The sequence below is a fragment of the Serinus canaria genome, chromosome 8 (assembly GCF_022539315.1).
Source record: "Serinus canaria isolate serCan28SL12 chromosome 8, serCan2020, whole genome shotgun sequence".
In the NCBI taxonomy this organism is placed as follows: Eukaryota; Metazoa; Chordata; class Aves; order Passeriformes; family Fringillidae; genus Serinus; species Serinus canaria.
Genome location: NC_066322.1, coordinates 25876875 through 25896239, shown reverse-complemented (window position 1 = coordinate 25896239; position 19365 = coordinate 25876875). Strand labels below are relative to the sequence as shown.

At 38.7% G+C, this 19365-nt stretch overlaps 1 protein-coding gene across 3 annotated transcripts in view; it reads right to left on the bottom strand.

The window, feature by feature from the left end:
- RABGAP1L (RAB GTPase activating protein 1 like) overlaps nt 1–19365 on the bottom strand; it is a 226017-nt gene that overhangs the window by 159242 nt on the left and 47410 nt on the right. For all 3 annotated transcript variants that reach the window (XM_030226690.2, XM_050977169.1, XM_030226691.2), the window contains exons 12-13: nt 18618–18711; nt 14004–14154 (exon numbers count right to left, since the gene is read on the bottom strand). In XM_030226690.2, coding sequence (XP_030082550.1) covers nt 14004–14154; nt 18618–18711 — 245 coding nt within the window. The remainder of the gene's footprint in view (nt 1–14003; nt 14155–18617; nt 18712–19365) is intronic.

Genomic DNA, 19365 nt, shown 5'->3' with positions numbered 1-19365 from the left:
ATAAGCTACAGAAGGATGCTATTTACTGACTGACCAGATAGGATAAGAAGCACCAGATAAACTTAGGATGGCACCAAAAGCAAAAATTTAAACATGTGCCTTCTGACAGTTTCATGCATGTGCCATTTATATTAAACCACCTGCTCTTACACTAGCAGCAGTTTAAAAAAGAAAAAGAAAGTATACTGGCAAAACAACACCAACTTACTATCTTCCACTGCTCCCATCTTTCAAGGGACGACTACAATATTAAATCACAGGACAAAAGCAATTAAGAGAACTGTAAATGAAGAAATGCTGAAATGTAGAGAATAGTCTGTACAGTGCAGGTAGCACTGCCCTTTCCTGTGGGAATAATTTTTCATATTTCAAGAAAACACATAAGAAATTTTAGTACTGCATTCATTCAAACCTTTTAGAGACATATTTTGACATAGTTGTACTTTTACTAATACTTTTGTCTGTGTGAAGCCAGGAATTCCATTCCATAGATATTGGTATTGTAAAAGCATATTTCAAGTGGGCACCAAGAAATTATATGTTGAAAAGGATTCCAGCTTGCCTGGCAGGAGCATAAGCTCAGTCAGTATTAGCAGTAATTCCATTTCTAGCAGAGCTAGAATAAGAAATTTTAAAGCTATTTAAAAAAAAAAGAATCCCAAACATTGTGATTGCCTGCTTCAATTTTTCACACACTGCAAGCCAAACAGTTCTTTTAAACTACAGCATGACCTTTTAAAAGGCAAGCAATTTTGATTTAATGAGTTCAACTGATGAATAATTTATTGCAGCCTTAATTAGGCAGCCAACTTGTAGGGCCCATGCAAAAGCAACTACTAAGAACACGAGGCCTGAACCCACATACACCTGTCCTTCAACACCAAAAGTCTGGATGTACCACAGAGTAGCTCCACTTCAGTCTAATTCTCTCTTCTTCTAGCAGTTCTTAGTGAACTGCCAGCTCTTATGTGACAAACTCACCCAGACAGCAAGAGATTGAAATCCCCTCTCCATGGATGTGGCACAACATCCTCTGAGAACATCCAGTCTAACCCAGACAGGCTGGCTGGAAACACGTGCCCGGTCACACCAACAATTTATGCTTTAGTTGATTACAGAATTGACACATTCCACTCTAAATTATTCTTTTAACAGATTTCTTTAAAAATAATTCTTCCTCAAGGACATGAGAGGTGGCTCAGAAGAGCACTGAACAATCAGGATCATTCAGGGATGAAGGCACAGCTCCAGCTGTTGGTAGGGGCAGACTCAGTTCAGAACTAAAGAGCTGCAATTTGTTTTAGTGCAGGATCCACTGGGGAGCAGGTGGTACCAACCTCAAATCCCAGTAAACCCAATTCCACTACTTCTTGAGAACAAAAAAGCTAAAAATAAAGTAGATAGTGGATTTTAAAGACTATTTTAAACTACGTGTTACTCAGGATTACTATTCTACCACATTGTGAAGAAATAGGAAAGAGGAACATGAGAAGGATATGGCACAATAACTATTTATAACCTGAAGGGTGGCACAATTTATTTTTATGGATTTTAAGCTCAGCTTCATTTAGACCAAATCTTCCTCCCAGCTGGAAGTGCTGAAGAGGTATCACTTCTGTTTTCCTCCAGCATGGATCTAAACACACTTGCATCAATATCCATATATGAGAAAGGACAAGGAATAGCTTCCTGCTGAGAATGATCTACAGGGAAAATTTTGCCAATAACAGGGGAAGTACATTCCTGGGTAACTCACAGACATGGAATCCAGAAATGAGAGGTGCTAGGAAAATGCCACTGAAAGCAGGAATTACTGACTTCCCCCCGCCAGTCCTGAGTTAAAAATTAGCAAATTAAAATTTATAAAGTCATCATACATCTGATAACTATTTTTCAAGATTAACGACATCTAAATACATTCAACTTCCAATAACCAGCAAATTTTGTCTTATTAGATAATGAGGACATTTATATTTATAGCCAGAAATTGGCACATGTAAAATGTTAAGTGAGCTAAGAAATCATTTATTCTAGAAGAAATACCAAACCTGATATTATCCCATCTCTTAAAAAAATTGAAATCAAATATATACTTGATCAGAACTAAGAGGAAGTTAAACATAAAGACAGCACTGAGACCTACAAATCCTTTTGGAAAGGACACTATCAGGAAATGGAGAAGTCAAATCGGTAGATGACATTCAAGGCAAACTTCTTTCACCAATATTAAATTCACACATAAACCTCTCCCTTCTGCTCAAGATTATGGCTTGAAGCTGGAAGTCAATCTCTTTGTTCATATATTTTAAAGATATATCACATCAAACTGCCCCAAACATGCTGAACAAAACACTGCCTCTAACTCACTGACTTTACAGACATTCTTTATATTGAAAAAAAGATATTAGAAATTACCCTTTTAACAGTTATGGTTTTCTAATAACACTGACTAAAAGAAATAAGAATGAGGAAAAGCAATTTTTTTACAAAGAAAGGTTTTAAACAAGTAAAAATTATTTGCAGAAAATTATTTGCATTCATTTTTTTGTCTAAGTTATGAAAATACTCAGTAGTCAGAAAAAATGCCATAGAAATGGAATGAGGCTAGATTAAAAAAAGCCTTATTTTTCAGCTAATGTTCTAACCCAAGTGCTTACAGGGGATGAGCTTTTAACACACTGCTTTTCCCCCCAAGAAGGTTCTTTATAAAACAAAGCAAAAAAAAAAAAGGGAAAATGATTACATTCAAAAAGCTATATTTTATTGTTATGGCAACTGATGTGCTAAAAATAAAGAAATAAAGTTGTTATGGCAACTAGAATTTTAAAGGCAGTCAAAAGTAGAATAATCAAACATTCTGCTGGTTTAAAATGTATCATCTATGACTCAATTTACAGGAAGAGCTTCAGAGACAAATAGAGGTTGGGTTTTTTTGGGGGGGTATTCTGCTTTAGAGATCACAGTACAATTCCAGAGAATTCTAAGGAATGCAAGGGAGCATCTCAAGGTGAGTAGAAAATTGCACATGGCAAGTTCTCACAGTCAGGAGGAAGAAACAAACACATTTTATCACTTCTCTGATGTGCAGTGACCTTACCTAGACCCATAAAATGTACCAGGCTGCCCAGAGAAGCTGTGGCTGCCTCTGGATCCCTGCAAGTGTCCAAGGCCAGGCTGGACAGGGCTTGGAGCACCCTGGGCTGGTGGAAGCTGTCCCTGCCCATCATGGCAGGGAGTGCACTGAAGATGAGATTTAAAGTCCTCTTCAACCCAAACCATTCTAGGATTCCATGATAAAGGTTACTTAATGATTTTAAATTAAGTACTGGAAAGTTAGGATGTACCAAAATTGATTTGTCTGAAGCAGCAGAGCTCTGCCTCTGTATGTATGGAATTACAAAGGTGCCTATGACTACAAGATGATCATATCTTTAAATTTCTGACACATCCTTGATGGCCATTTCAGGGCTCCTCATTATACAAGCACTTTCAATCTCAGAGAACTCTTCTACTATCCATTATTTCTCAGATTGTCAAAACTGGTACTTCTATTTAAAATTAACAGTACTGGGTAAACTGTGAAATATCTCAAAAACCATACTGAGACAAGTCTTAATTAATAATAAGCAAAGTATTTAACAGATACTTCAAGAAATTATGACTAGAAACAGTAACTTGTACTGGAAATATTTGCAATTAAACCAAATGTACATAGCATGTGCTAGGATCCCAGTGTAAGCTGGCATTTTAACACAGCATGTGCCTTTTCTTTTGGCTTCACAGCACTGAAAATTAAGGTTGCTACTAGCAGTACTCATACCTCTTTTCTGGCCCACATGAAAAGTCTCTCACCACAATCCACAAGAGCTTTCAGTGAGCAGAACTAGCATGGCCAAAAACACAGCTCAAAGTCAGGCTCTTTGCTTGCACTAAATGGAGAAGAACCAGATTAACTCCTTATTGCACCAAAAAATCAGATTTGCACTGGAAATTCAAATAATACACAGGGCTGTGCAACAAGGCTAACACTGAAAATTCAAGTGGATTTTTGCAGTTTTGCTTCCCCAGCCCCAGTATTAATCCTTGAGGCTGGACACACAGTTAACTCATCTCCTCTCAAGCAGCATGTGAAGCCAGCATTTCTAGAAATGTAAATTATGTAGGTAAATATCTTACCTATCTATGACCAAGTCAACAGCTTCTGCAAAGGAAACTCCATGTACAATATTCAGCCTACATACATTTTCAGGAGTCAGGATACATCTTAGACATGGGAATATCAAGACTTTAAATCCAAGTTTCAGAAGTGTGTCTCTGCTTGGGCTAAAGGAGCCTGGCTGCCTGTTTCCAAGCCTTGTTGCTGACTCAACCAGACACTGCAGACAGTCCTGAAAAGACAACCAGCAACTGCTGCTCTGAGCTTTCTATGAAATTAACTTTGTCATTGTGTAAGCCTAAACTTAATCAAGTGCATGGCTGCCTGAAATACATGGTTTTTAGCTCAAAAAAAAAAAAAAGAGCAGGCATCCAAATATTACTCCTTGACTGCCAGCTGTGTAAATCCACTGCTGGCATTCAGCATCAGTATTCTTCTTGTATCAGGGGCAGCCATCTGCATTGAACACACATACATGCTTGTATAAATGCATCACCAAAGAATACTCATTCTAGCATTGTTGGGTGTATTTTGTCCCGAATGCGTGTTTATATATTTTCAGATTTCCATTAAAGAAGAATTGGAGAGTCTTTACAGATAGGACAAGGAAATCCTAGACAAGTGACAACAAAGCCCAAAAGAACTTTCTGGAGTTATAGTTACAAAATCATGAAAGAAAGGGGGCATGGTTCCAAAAGGTAGCTCCAGCTCCTCTGCCATACAGGTACCAAGAAGTGTAATTAGACAGCAATGTTACTGTAATTAACCTGCCTAAGGCTGCCTCACCCACCCATCCTGCCCAGCCCCAGTGCTTGCTCCCATCTCACCCTGACACCACACCTGAACAGTGATCCTCCCTGAGAGCAACAGGGGGGAAGGAAATTTTCTAAATCAAACTCCACAATTCCTGTGACTAGCCCTGCAAATGCTAGGTAAGGGTACAAATAAGAGATGGAACATGCAGTATTAGAAACCTCTTTTGGCAAGCATGCTGTCTGAAACTGCAATCCCCATTAATGACTATTTAGTTTTAATGCAGGCTGTATCTTGTACTACTGAGTCAAAAAAAAGGTTGTATTTTGAAACTGGATTACTTTGAAGACAAACCACCCATCTGAAGACAAACCACCCATCTGAAGACAGCTTTGTCATATGCAGGATATGATTAAAATCTGTGACGCTCCATATCATCAGCATTTGGTTGACAGTTTAAAAAACAACTGATGAAAACCCTCAGGAAGAAAAAAAATTCCTAGCTGCCAAAATATTTGTCTGTGTCCACAAAAACCTACATAAAAGATTGTTAGAAAGAGTATATGCAATAGCAGACTGCAAACAATCTCCTTCTGGTTAGTTTACCTCAGCAGCTGCAAATTTGCTTGCTGACAGGAGATATGACTCTTCATTTGTACAGCCACACTCATCACTGCAAAGGGAAAAAATTCCTTAATGGATACAGACTGTAAAGAAGATCTACAGGTTTCTAATCTCTTTTGAAGTGATTACTGTAAAATCTACCTTAATACCAGCTCAGGCCCTTAGAAGAATATCCCACAGAACACATAAATAACCCTGTCATTGGGGATTTTAGCGTGAAGAAGTCATATGTAAAGGTTCAGAAGTCACTCCTATATCAAATTCCAGTTTGGATTTAAGTGATGTGTTCATCACTTCTGTACTCTTCAATATTCTACACATGCAGCTCAAGCTTTGCTGGGTTCGTTACTACTCCAGTTGTTCTGAACTGATGTCCACAGCTATGGTAAAACATGCTTTAATAAAGTGTTGACCACCAGCATTGGTGTTAACAAAGGCATTTTAAGAGACTTTAAACATTTAATGTTTGGATTCTTAATGTTCCTCTCTAAGCACTTAGAGCATTACTCAATTTTTATAGCATCAAATATTAACACACTGAAATCAGCAACTAATAGTCAGGAAGAGGTGGTTTTCTCCCTCCAATGAAGGTATTTAACATTTCTAAAGCTCCAGCTCTGGAGTGCTGCAGCCTCCTGAATACCAGTTATGCAATCTTTATTTGAAAACAGAGGCTGGTTAGGAAGAAGTGGTTTGGAAAGGAAAGAGGAATACCAAGAGCAAGTTGATTGCCTCAAACACAATTGCCCCTCAGCAACCCCAGCTCTGGCAGTGGGCACAGACATTACCTTTTCCTTCAGGTAAGCAGTGGCCCATGCTGACAGGGAAGATCATACCCACAGAATTCCATAAAGACAACACACCCTGCAGGGAACTTCTAAAACAATCCAGTTTTACTCAGGAATATAGAAAACCATGGTTTGAAATGTCTCTACTACAGCTGCTCTTTCAGCATTAGCCTCATGATTGCTACAGGAAAACAACACTGACTAACAAACCAACATTCAAATTCAGCTGGGATATCTATTTATGTTTTATCCAGGAAGGAATAGCAGGGATTTTTAAACCAGCACTGAGGTGCCAAGTCCTAGCAGCTCTTACCACACTCTGAGGGAACAGTGAGGCAATGACACATCCCAATTCCATCCTACTTAAAAACCACTTGTTATCTGCATCAATATTCATATTTCCTGAGCTTATGACACTATCTGGTGCAATATCAATTCTTCCTGTAACCATCATTTAAAGCTATTCAGGCCACAATACTGATAACTCCTTTGGTTTTATCACTGTTTGAAATGATGGGCAACTCTGCTCCCCCGGTTTGTAGATAATGGATCATAAACTCACACAGACAAAACAGACCAGGCTCCAAGAGGGCACATGCAAATCTCACTTCTGCTCCACCCTGCAGAATAAATGTGTCAACTGATGTGACTTTTAGGGCAGAGAGGCCATACATCACCTCAAGAGCCAGGAATTGTATTGTGTTGTTTTAATGTTCTTTTATGTGGTTATGTATGGAAAAGAAACTGCAGAAAAATTCCTAATGCAGCAGAATATTTCATCATTTTATGCAGGCCCTGAAAATAAAATACTACTGTGATATTTTCCACCTCAAGTATCATAAAGAAACATAAAAATTTAGATAACATAAAAATAAAAATTACTAATTGATGCTCCTCCTTTATTTCCTGAAGGGACTTGTCACTAAACTGATGAATTCCTTTGAAGATGAAGACTTAGCAAAAGATTTTCCCTTCTGTGCACACAAAATTGAAAGACTTTCTCCAGATGAGTGCTAAATGAATCAAAACTTGGCAAATTAAATTCACCTTAGGGACATTTTATTCCTGAGTTTGTAAGAGAAATATTAACATTTGCTGTGGAACTAGGTACCCTGGTACATTTATCATAAACTAAACCTTTTATCTGAAGTCTGAATTGAAATGAAGCAATTTAAAGAATTAAAATTGTATCAACTTCTACTCTTCAGAGACAATAATTTTTCACTGATTTCTAGTAAGTGTTTTCAGTTCCTATACACTTTATTGTCCCACAGTGTTGCAGCACCACTAAAATAATTCAAAGGAGGTGACTGTAACTGTCAGCACCAACAGATCAGCTTACACCAAAAATGAAGCTTCCTGTCACTCCAACCAGCAGGAGCTGATTTGTCCCTACAAACCACATCACATTATAAAAATATCAAGACTCTACTTGCCATGAAATGAATGATCTCAGTTTAAGAGAAGGGTTGAGTAACAGTCATCCTATCCTTATCCTTTGAGAAAACATGGGGAAAAGTAAAACCTAAGAAACTGCCTATATATACAGAATTTCAAAGAAACAGGGAACTCAGAAAAAGTCATCAATTCCTCCAGAATTATTTTGCTTAGTGCCCAAGTGCCTCATTTAAAAAACAAAGTAACAGATATTAACTCTTTTTCTTTTCAGTCAACAGAAAAAAAAATCACATTTTTGTTATAATAAAATATGGTTGTGTAACAGGATCTTTTACAATTGTTTAGCAGACTGCTATGCCATCCTTGATATTTATTTCCTTTAAAAGTCAAGGGAGACAACTCTGAATTAGTAAGGAGGCAAAATAAATATGCAAAAAAAAAAAAAAAATCTATTCCTTGCTACAGAGGCCTCAGCTCCCCCATTTTCAATCAGGACAAACAGATGCAGCATTCTGAACACAAATATTTCCTACAAAAATACTCTAATGTTTCAGTCCATTAACCAGCCTGCTGTGGCAGCTGGTGAACAGTCATCTTTTTAATTAGACACCCTTACTGATTAATTAGTCTCAGAACACTGAGCAGTGGAACCCTGCACAATGCCACTGGGACAAAAAAATATTCCTCTTCCCCTGCTTTAGTGCTAACCTCACATCCTTTGGTATTGCTGCAAATAACAAGCTTGATTCATTTTCTACTCCCCCTAAAACAGCCTTCCTGTGTAAGGAATTCTCTCAATTCCCAGCTAAACAGTTTCACACAAATTGTATTTGCTCCACACAAATAAAAGAAATTAAAAACTAAATGAACAAAACCACACAAACCTGGCATCAAGGCACCAGTTTCAAAGTCAACTGCATTTAATCTTCTCTGGATAGAACCAGTGACTCACTTGTTTTCAACTCTCCTCAGTTTTCCTTTTCCTAACTATGCAAACAAACTGGCAATAAAAATTAAAAAGCCAAGCAAATATTAAGTGTGGAACAAAGAAGCAAATGCTTTTTGTTGTTTGAACAGTTTGGATAAATTCAAAATTAAAAAAATAAATAAATTTCTGCATTAGGTTTACATGAAAGTTGATCTTCGGTCCTTGAAGCTCAGTCTGAAGACAGATGCACCAAGAAACAGATAACTAGAGTTAATTCAATACATGGAAGATTGTGTTTAAACTTCAACAACAGGTTTTGGTCTTTTCATCTATCCTATTTCTAACTTTTCATTTTGGACAAGACATTTCCAGAAACCTTGAACCTCAACTTTTGTGGTTTTTTCTTTTGCTTTAAAATAAGAGGAGTTGTCTTGCCGGAATAAGAAATACCAATGCTGGTACAAGCTGAACAGATAAACTACAGATATTCACTCTAAACTGATTAATTTCATCCAGCCCCAAATCCAATCCATTTGCTCCACCTTCTGCAGCAATGGAAAATACTTTCCTATAATTGCTCACCACTGCATGAGAATTATACTGCTGTAGTAGTGACACCCCTGATCAGTGCCATTTTCAAATTATTAAATTACTGAGATCTGTTATTTTCATGATATGGCAATATTTAATCCCCAAATCAATGCCTCTCAGAGCTTGGAAGAATTCTTAGGATTTTCATATGTGGAGTGCCTTGAAATGTTATTGGTCCAGAGAGAAAACACCAAAAAATAGAGTCAGCAGAAAAAGCTGGGTTTTGGCCAAGTCTTCTGAAGCCTGACCCTTTAATTAGTTATTATCTCTAACTGTCCTGGGCACATGCTCATATTGCCAAAGGAAATTATGACAATAAACAAATAATCCTATTTTTGGTTCTCTTACAAGTCATTTGGAAGGACAACCATTCAATCTCTCTTTAAGAACTTCAACTCAATGTCACCATCCAGTTCAAAACCAGGCATTCTCACTCCTACACAAACTTTCAGTGTTTTGAGTAATGCAATACTACCACATCTACTTCATCTGAGGCTTATTTTTCTGATCTTACTTAAAAAATAATAAGTTTAAAACAAGTTTTGCTTCCTTAAACCACAGCAGCTCCTGCACTTAGAATAAGTTTATATATGCTGTTAGATGAACGTACAGTTCATTTCTTAAGGGAATTCCTATTGCAAACTGGAAGTCTTATGAATAAATCATACAGTTTAGAACCAGAAATGCTACCTTAAAACAGTCCACCCAAAAGTTTTCTGACTACAGAACATGAGTGACAGCCTCCTGTTCCTGTTCTCATTTTACTTACACTACTACACTCAGCCCTGACAGGAAACAAGTCTCACCCTAGAAATTCAGCAGTGAGAATTCATCCAAGAATGGAACCATCTCAAACAGAGAAGCAAAACTCTGATAAATAAGCAGTGTAAGAGACAATAAATAAAACATCTGTCCCCATGCAGATGCAACAGGTATTTTAGGCTCATTGCTGCATCACTGCTATCATGTGACAGCAAATTTCTACTCATGCTCACAGTGGCAGTGCCTGACACCTGCTCTGACAAGGACACACTGGGGCAAGGGGAGCACCATCCTCGATTCCTGCAGCAGACAGTCACCACTCACTCCAGTCACAAACAGGCTACACTGTGGCTTGGCAGCCACCACTTTATCAGAGCTCTGAATACACCTCATCATGGAAAAATTCATTGCAGTCTCTGGAGAGGAACCAGTGAAGATGAAATAATGCCAAGCAGGCAGGAGGAAACACTCTGTCAATGAACTGACCTCAGCTCGTGCACATTTTTCTATATGCTTTTAACAAACAGATCAGACATGCTTTTACAAAAGCTCTTTATTGCCCCTTCATTATCACAAGCAGATTTTTCTCACTCTGATTTTATTTTCCTTACAATAATTACATAAATAAAAATACACATCTATCCCTCCTGATGCATGTTTGACTTCCCCCTTCCTGTCAGGTGCCACGTGCAGCACTGTGAAGAGCCCATGGCAAGGGAAGTAAGGCAGATTTTGATTGTCATACAGAACACATTTACAGATATGTCAGAAATGAAACAGCTGCCAAATCCCAACTCCCACTCTCTAAAATTGTATGCAAGGCCTATTATTGTGCTCCAGTCAAAATTCCTGAGCAGCTCATGGTAATCATCAAGCTGGAACTCAGCAGGAGACCTAAGAGAGTGCTTGTCAGTACTTGTGAGAGCACAAGGATTTCTTTCTCCCTTCCCTCCTGGAACTCCAAACTCACCTAGAGATGGGAAATGAATGCTCTGATCTAGGGAAAAGGGAACACAGCTCACCAGATCATTCTTGACAGACTGCTGGACTAGGGGACATGGAGGCCTTTTGGAGAAAATAAGTGCAGCATTGACTTTTCTAAATGAGACATTTTATTTTGCTTTCAGTGCTGAATTGAGACTCTAAAACAAGCCCCAAATTACCCTCTCCTACTGAACACACTGCACCAAGCACTCCTGTAGCTGAGAAACACTGCAGCAGGTTCCAGAGCTTTGCATACAGATGGATAAATGCAGGATAAATGCACAGCCAGAATTCTTAGGTGATGGGACTGATAGCTGGCCAATCTAACACAGCACTGCTGCACAAGACTGGAACAGAACAACTAATGTGTCTACACCATGGTCTCTCAATTAAATTTAAATGCTAAGAGTCTGCTGTCACTCAGAGTATCACAAGGCACACATTTTTGGCCTGCCAACAACACAACTCTCACTAGTGAGCACAGTTTCACCAGAAGTTAACCAGTAACACTGTACAAAAATCAGTTTTTACCAGATTTCGCTCTGTCCCCAGAAGAGGCAACCATTAATCAGGTTGTCAGTACTAATAATTCCAAGTATTGAGTTCATCTTTCAAGCTGTGACAGATTCATGGCAGAGATTTTTCTATTGGTCTCCAGTGCCCTGTTTCTCAGAGAGGTGCTGCAATTGCCAATTCAGCCCAGGGGTGCAGGAAGGGCAGGATGAGCAGGGAAGGGCTGGAGTGCTGGGAGAGCAGGCTCAGAGGAAGGATCTGTTACCATGGGACAGAACCTCAGGGACCGCTCCAGGGACTGGCAGCAATGGGGAGCTGTTTGAGGAGAGAGAGGTTCTGGGGATTGTGGGGTGTCAGTAGGCAATGGTGCAAGTTCACAGATGTTTGTACCACCTCCTACTTCTGGTATTGAGCCCACTGCACTCCCAGGACTGCAAGTGCAGAGCCTCACCAGCTCTCCCCACTCCCCTAGGACTGGCTCAGGAACACATTATGTTCAAGGAATACATGCTGAAGTAATCAAGACACCCACAAACACATCCAGCTTCCAGAAGAGAAACATCAAGCAGAATGAACAAAACACAAGGAGACAGTGAATGTGTACAAGAATATACATAAACTGAAAGAATCAAGATGGAAGATTAAATAATTGTGGAAAAAATGAATTTTGTGTTGTTAGGATATCAGCATAACAAAAATGCAGATAAAAGAAATCAGTTCTGCTTTCTCATACAGGAGAAGCAAGTGAACAGCCATTAATACCCAAATAACTCTGAAGCTTATCATTATTATTATTATTACTAAGTTATTACTGACACACATACAACCAAGATTTTAGTAGCATCTACTACTAAAATATATATTCTACTACTCTCTCTGCTTAATTCACATTACTGACACACCAAAATGAAACTGAAAAGTTCTGTTCACAGACATAAATATCAGATAATAATTACTTAAAAAAAAATCAGCTGACACTTTTTTTCTGGAGCATCCCATATTAACTCCTCCCAAAGATGGGCCCTAGCTTTGGTATGGCACAGGCTCTCTCCTGTTCATTTCTTTCATGAGTCTTTTACTGCCAAATGATGTGATTGCCAGCAGTTTAGACAGATAGACTACAGAAGAAGTTTTGTCACTTCAGAAGGAAAATTATTCACTTCAGAAAAAAACCCCTGTTTGCATAAATGCTTCCGTTCAGCAGAGGATTTAAATTTTTCATCAGCAACACTGCAATATTTCATATTAAATACTGTATGAAATATCAGCCTCCAAAATACACATCACTTCAATACCTCTGTAGTGAAAAGGCCAACTGTTACAAGGTACTTTTAAGGCACAAAGCCCCCAGCATCAAGATGAACCTTGCATTTTAGAAGTTTTCCACTCCCTCCTCCACCCTGAAACAAACATCTTTCCCACTTTTGGAAAGCAGGAGCAAATAATGGAGGTGGCTTTGATGCACCATACAGCTGACAGATGTCCTGTGAATGGTTTCTAAGGAAAATATAACAGCTACAACATCAAAATGAAAAATTTACACTAGCAAAACATTCTTCCTTCTTGGTAAAGAAAAAAGTGGCCACCAGGACAGCTCTCACTGTGGGGATGCTTCTAAACTTCACAAGCATAATTAATTATGTCAAATTAAGAGGACAAGTAGCAAAACAATATGACAATATTAGGAAAGTTTGAACAACAACATGTACCCCAGAATTTCTGTGTGGTTCATAAGCCAGGTAAGAAACCCAGCACTTGCTCTGAGCAGCACAGGAAATGATCTCCATCCATTTCTGCCATTTAAAGTCTATCTGAGACTGCTGCACCTCCCAGAGCTGTAACAGGGGCAAAGCCTCTGAACCCCAGACACTGAGATCACCTCTGACACTGCACAGAGCTCCTCCCTCGGGCCATCACAGACCAAACAGCCCCACAGACTTCTCAGAATGCTGACTGACTGCACTGATGGACACAGAATGGGAGCTGATTCACAAAAGGATTCTCCTCTCAGCTCACCCATACAGCAGGGACACTGGTTTCCTGCTAGGTCCAAACATTTTTAACATTCTTTTTTAAAATAAACAACAGAAAGAAGAAATACTCAATTTTGTGCCATGTAGTTTAAGAACTGAAACCCCTAAAATTTAGACATACATAAAACAGACTTTTGAAAAAACAAAGTGATGGATGTGAGTTTATTAAAAAACCCACAAGCAAACACCTGTACAAGGTGATTTTCTTATCATCATCACAGCAAGAGAACAGAAAGCTAAATGTCAAGCATTACTACAGATATAGGTCAGCAATTTCTATTGCTAATGCCATGCAGCAGGTACCCAAGGCAGGAGGTAAAGTCACATAATCACAATTTCAGTTGTTTAAAACAAGTCAAACTGTTTCACTCTTCTGCTGCCCTGCCACTGACTAAAACTGCTGCCCAGCAGAACTCATCTCAGCTAAAGGAGAGTGAATAAAAGAAGGAAAGAACAAATAATAAATCCCTTACCATTGTGATGAGTAACCTGTATTTATCCAGCATTGCCTGGTTGTCATGGCATCCTGCCAGCAGCTGCCAGATCTCTGCCCTCAGTGCTTCTGGAACACCACTCTTCACCAGAGTGGATAACCCATTTGGCCTCACAACAAGGTTATTGTGCCTGAAACAAAGATAATCATTTGCCTGTTATACTTCAACTACAGGAGTCAAAATAAAGATGAAAAACATTAAAAATCTTTAAAGTTCTCCCCTAAAGCAAAGTCAGCAATTGGCAACACAAACTTTTCTTCCACTGGTTATGGTAGTTAGTGTTTGTCAGATGGAAAGCAAAAACTCTGCAAGGATTTACAGTAAGAACCAGTGGCAAAATGTAGTGATATCCAAATTCTCTAGGTGTGGAGACATTCAGGAAAATTAACAATAAGCAGTTGCAGAAATCAAACTAAGCTGGCTAATGAAGAATAATTTGAACTGAAAGAGAGAAATACGCCATCTGTGCAGACAATTCAATTTAAATATTTGTTCAACATATATATTTTAGCTCAGGTTCAGAAAAATAAACTAAAAGTAACATAAGCCGTACAGAAAAACAAATTCTGGAAAACAAAAGACAATTGAAGAGTAGTAATATGAAGACTCAATTTCTATTCCACACTTCATGCCAAGAGTATGCTCCAAGTGCCACAAAGCAGGAACACTTGCACACACATTTGTACAGTCCTAATATTTCAAATAAATCTGCCTGTTGGTCTGAGCTGGTGCTTTAATATCTGGTTGTACACACACAACAAGAAATGCAGGAACACAAAAATCACTGCACGTGCACAATGTTACAGAGCTCTCAATCACAGACGTTGCAAAGCTCTTTTGGAGACACCAGTATTTGCTGGTCTAGATATAAACCCTCTTAGACTCATGTCAATTTTCAGAGCAATGCAGCAGAAGGCTGCCCACACTGATTTTTGGCTCTCTCTGCTGTAGGAAGTGCTGTGCTCTCCCAAATGCTTTGACCACTGAGGTGTTTCCCAGCTCTCCTGGAAGCAGAGTAGTGAGAGTGGATGTTTAGCCAAGTGCCAGCAAGCTGTGATTAATTAAAGCACCTGCAATTTGAGCCTGGATTTGCAGTGAATGTTTAGAGTACTCATTCTATGAAACAGGTCATTAGGACATGAACAGGTTACCACTGCTGTTTAAATTTAAAAGTACTCTAACCTATTTCATTTTCCTATGCTTTGGGGATGATATCCCTATTTTTTCAAATGGTCTGAGAACTGAAAAGAATGTGATTATATAACACCCTTATTATTAAAAAAAACCAATAATTATTTTTATTTTTAAATGTGCAGTGCAGTACAAGTAATTTCATCCTTATCTTCATCCCTCAGATACCCAAGTAAAAACTTGCTCCTTTTATCTTTTTCAGTCCATTTTGCAATCAGTCACATTACTTTGACAGTCTTGTGATGGGAAAGAGCTAGAAAGAAAACCAGTATTCACAGAAACATTAAAAGCACTAAACAGCACTAAACACTAAAAAGACTTGCACTGGTTCTGAGGAGGCCACAGAGATGCTCCAAGGGCTGGAACCTCTCTGCCATGGACACAGGTTGGGATAGCTGGGGCTGGTCAGGCTGGAGAAGGAAAGGGCTGCAGGGAGACCTTCTCATGGCCTTTCAGTACCTTTAAGGAGCTTATGAAAGGGAGAGGGATAGGGACAGATGGTGACAAGAGAAGGGGGAATGGTTTTAAACTGACAGAGAAGCTGGGCTATATGGGTACTGGGGAGCAATTCTTTGTGAGAGTGGGGAAGCCCTGGCACAGGGTGCCCAGAGAAGCTGTGGCTGCCCCATGATCCCTGGAAGTGTCCAAGGCCAGGCTGGACAGGAATTGGAGCAACCTGGGATAGTGGAAGGTGTCCCTGCCCATGGCAGGGAGTTGGAATGAGATGAGCTTTGAGTCCTTTCCAACCCAAACTACTCAGTGATTCTATGACCAGATACTCTGAGCAGTTACAGAATTATGACATGCATGTTGAGGAATAGATTGTAAATACATCAGAAAGTTGAAGCTCTAGTTGTGGATTAGTTTGTTTATTACATGGTTCTGGTCATATGTGTCATCCCCTGAGGACTGGGCAATCAAATTAAGAGCTAAAAAGGGACATTCCCATAGAAACATAACAGAGAAATTTTCAGCAATACCAAGGAAACAATACAAGGCAACAACTAACATCGATGCTGTAACATCATCCTGAACATAATCCCAACTGAGAATTAAACAACCAGACTTTACTGGCCCTGTCCTAGATTTGTATTTTTTGGCAGAGGTTATACCTTAGCAATATGAGTCCATGCTGGACAGCATTACCAAATTCCACAGCCAACTTTCCAAATACTGGATGGCTCTTTGGGAAAGAGCCTGTGCAACCACAATCCTTGCTCAGAACAACAGAGGTGAGCATAAAATAAAAGCTCTTCTTACTCGATCCTTACTCTTCATCATATGGAGGAGTCACCATTCATGGATCCTGACATCTTTAATTTGTTACAAAAGGTTGCAATTCTCCTGCACAAACTCATAAATACAATTTTAAAATAACAGAGCAAGGACACAGAGCAGCAATGCACAGAATATGCTCCAACTTGACAAACATATTTCTGATCAAAGACTGTTATTGGTCATTGCTACTACTTTTTTTTTAAGAAATAGTTGAGCAGTCAGCTAAAGCAACTTAGCTGGCAAGAACAACTTTAATGCTGAGGATGCAGTAAATAGTAAAATAAACAGATATAGCATCACTTTACAATTGTTTGTTCTATCTTTTGGGTAAATTATTTTATTCTCATTTCTGTTTACATCCTTGAAGGAGAGTACTGGAGCAGTGTTTCTGCTGGGTGCAATAGGTTACAGTGACATTTTAATTAAATGAAAAAAAGCAATTAAAATGCAAGAAATTTTTCAACTAAGAGACAAATCAGCACACCAGCTCCTCAAGTGGAAATGTTAATTTTTGTTTATTTATATTTTTTACAAGTGCACAGATCTTCTACTAACATATGGCACAGTTTTCAAAAACACTGCAAGATTTTACTTTGATTTATTTTTAGTTTTCAAATCCTTAACAATTCTCACCTGTTACTCTAAGTTTTGTTCTTAGAATGTAACAACGCTATTCAAGAACTCAAGTAGTTTACAAATTTGAATTTCTCTCCACAGGTAATATTGCTTGAGACAATCCTGAAGAAATGTTTGCTAGCCTTCAAACAGGCTGGGATCATCCATTTCTCAACCCATTTTAAACTAATTTTAGGCTGCTTTAACTACTAAACAATTCTCTTGATTTATGTGTATGTTATGGTAGGATTCCAAAATAGTTTATTCCAAAAGGCTTAAAATGTTTTGTCTTGTTGATTAGTGTACTTGAGTAACCAGAAGAAACAGTTGGATCCATGAAACTTAAGACCATGAACTGTGGGTGTCTTTTTACTTCAGCATGCTCATCCAGAGTTCAGGTATTTATCAAGGACACAGGTTAAAAACAGAAGAATCAACTAACAAATGAATTAAAAAAAAAAAAAAAGTTAAATTGAAATTTGGCATCTTCCAGTCTTGGATCAAGGGCAGAAACTTGGGTGACAGGATAGGTAAGGGCAACCAGAAGGAGAGGGTTCAGTTAAGCTCAGTAAAACCTCCTGATGCCTGATACAGAAACCTCTGTGTGACATCTCCATACAGATGAGGTCAGCAGTAAGAGATTGCTTCTCCAAAGCTACAGAGTAGCCAAGTAAAGGGAAGAATTACCCAAATAAATCCTTAAAGTGCTGTTCATCTCTCTGTTTGGAGTTAGGAAAAGGAAACAGCCAATTCCAGATTAAGGGCCTCTGATTATTTTTGTCTCCAGCAGCAGGAGCTATTGCTTACATAGGGAAAACCAAGTAAGTGGTTCTGGCACTTGCTCAGGTCTCTCTGAGGCAGCAAACAGACAGACTTTTCCCTCTCTTGGCACTCTGTGCACTGCTACTGAAGCACTTAATTAAACAACAGAAATAACACTGTTGAGAACATAGTCTGGGCTTACAAATACTCTTCATTTTATTCACCAACAGAAAGTGTTTCAGTGAGGATTCACAGTTTTTAGATTCCTTTTCAAGTGCTTACCTATAGCATATTTACAAAAATAGGGGGGAAAAGTGCTTCTAAACAAACTAAATGTACACCAGCTGGCATGCATGGCTTAGGTGGGACACATGGGAGTTGCTGTGTCTGTCCCATCCTGGCACTGAGTTCCCTGAGGATTTATTAGCCAGCCCCAAATGACCACAAAGTTCTGCTCATACCTGTGAAGACCCATACCTGCTGTGTGAGCACATATAAATACACCCTCAAACACCAAACAAAATGACTTTTGCACATGGTACAGGAAAGATTTGTCAAAAAACTCCAAGTTATCCATACCAATTCCCTTTAAATTAAGATTAAAAACTACACTGCAATGTGTCTTCCATTTTAGTTTTTAAACTATGTAAACTGAAGAATGTCAACCTCCTGCTCAGGAGCATATAGTATCATAAACCAAATAAAAGGTTAATATCTAAAAATCTAATGTAAGAAATTAAGCATTACCATCTCCCCAGTAACTCTCCCCAGGAATACAAAATCTTCTCAGGACAATCCTTTGACACATCACCAGTGCCACTGGAGAGTTCATTATCACTCTCTGTAAAAATAAAGAAAAAACAAGAAAACAAAAGCATGCACAGGTTTACCCAAGAGCACAGACACTAGACATGCATACATACAGGTCTCAGACAATTTTTTCTCATATATCAGTTTTAAAAGCATAAAAAGATACAAAATTACAATGGAATCATAAAGAATGTTTAGCAGACTTCACCAAACAAGTGTATTAATGAAGTTACCATAAAGTTTAAAAGAACAGGACTAGGAAATAACTCACAGCAGTGTTACCAGAGAAAGGAGTGGGACCTAGAAAAGCATTATGTGAGAAAAGCTCCAAAGCTGTCAGTGTTGCCAAAAAAGTCACATCCACTCCAGACTTCACACAGCAGTCTGTTAAAGCATAGTAGATAATGCTACTTTGTTACACCACATCCCTTTGGCTGTCCTGTGGTAGCCTTCTCTGAGCCACAAAATCATCTTTTTTTACTGAAGTAAGCCCATGGATGAGCAGAAAAAACCCAAGACTGTGACATGAAAGGCCACAGTGCATGGAACAGAGAGAACTGCTTCAAATGAAAGCTCATAACTATTAAGAATGAGACACTTAGGGAGGGTTATATACCAATATATGACAAACACCCAAACCTTGAAGGGATCATGTGGGCCTGGAATAACATGCTCAAGAAACCAT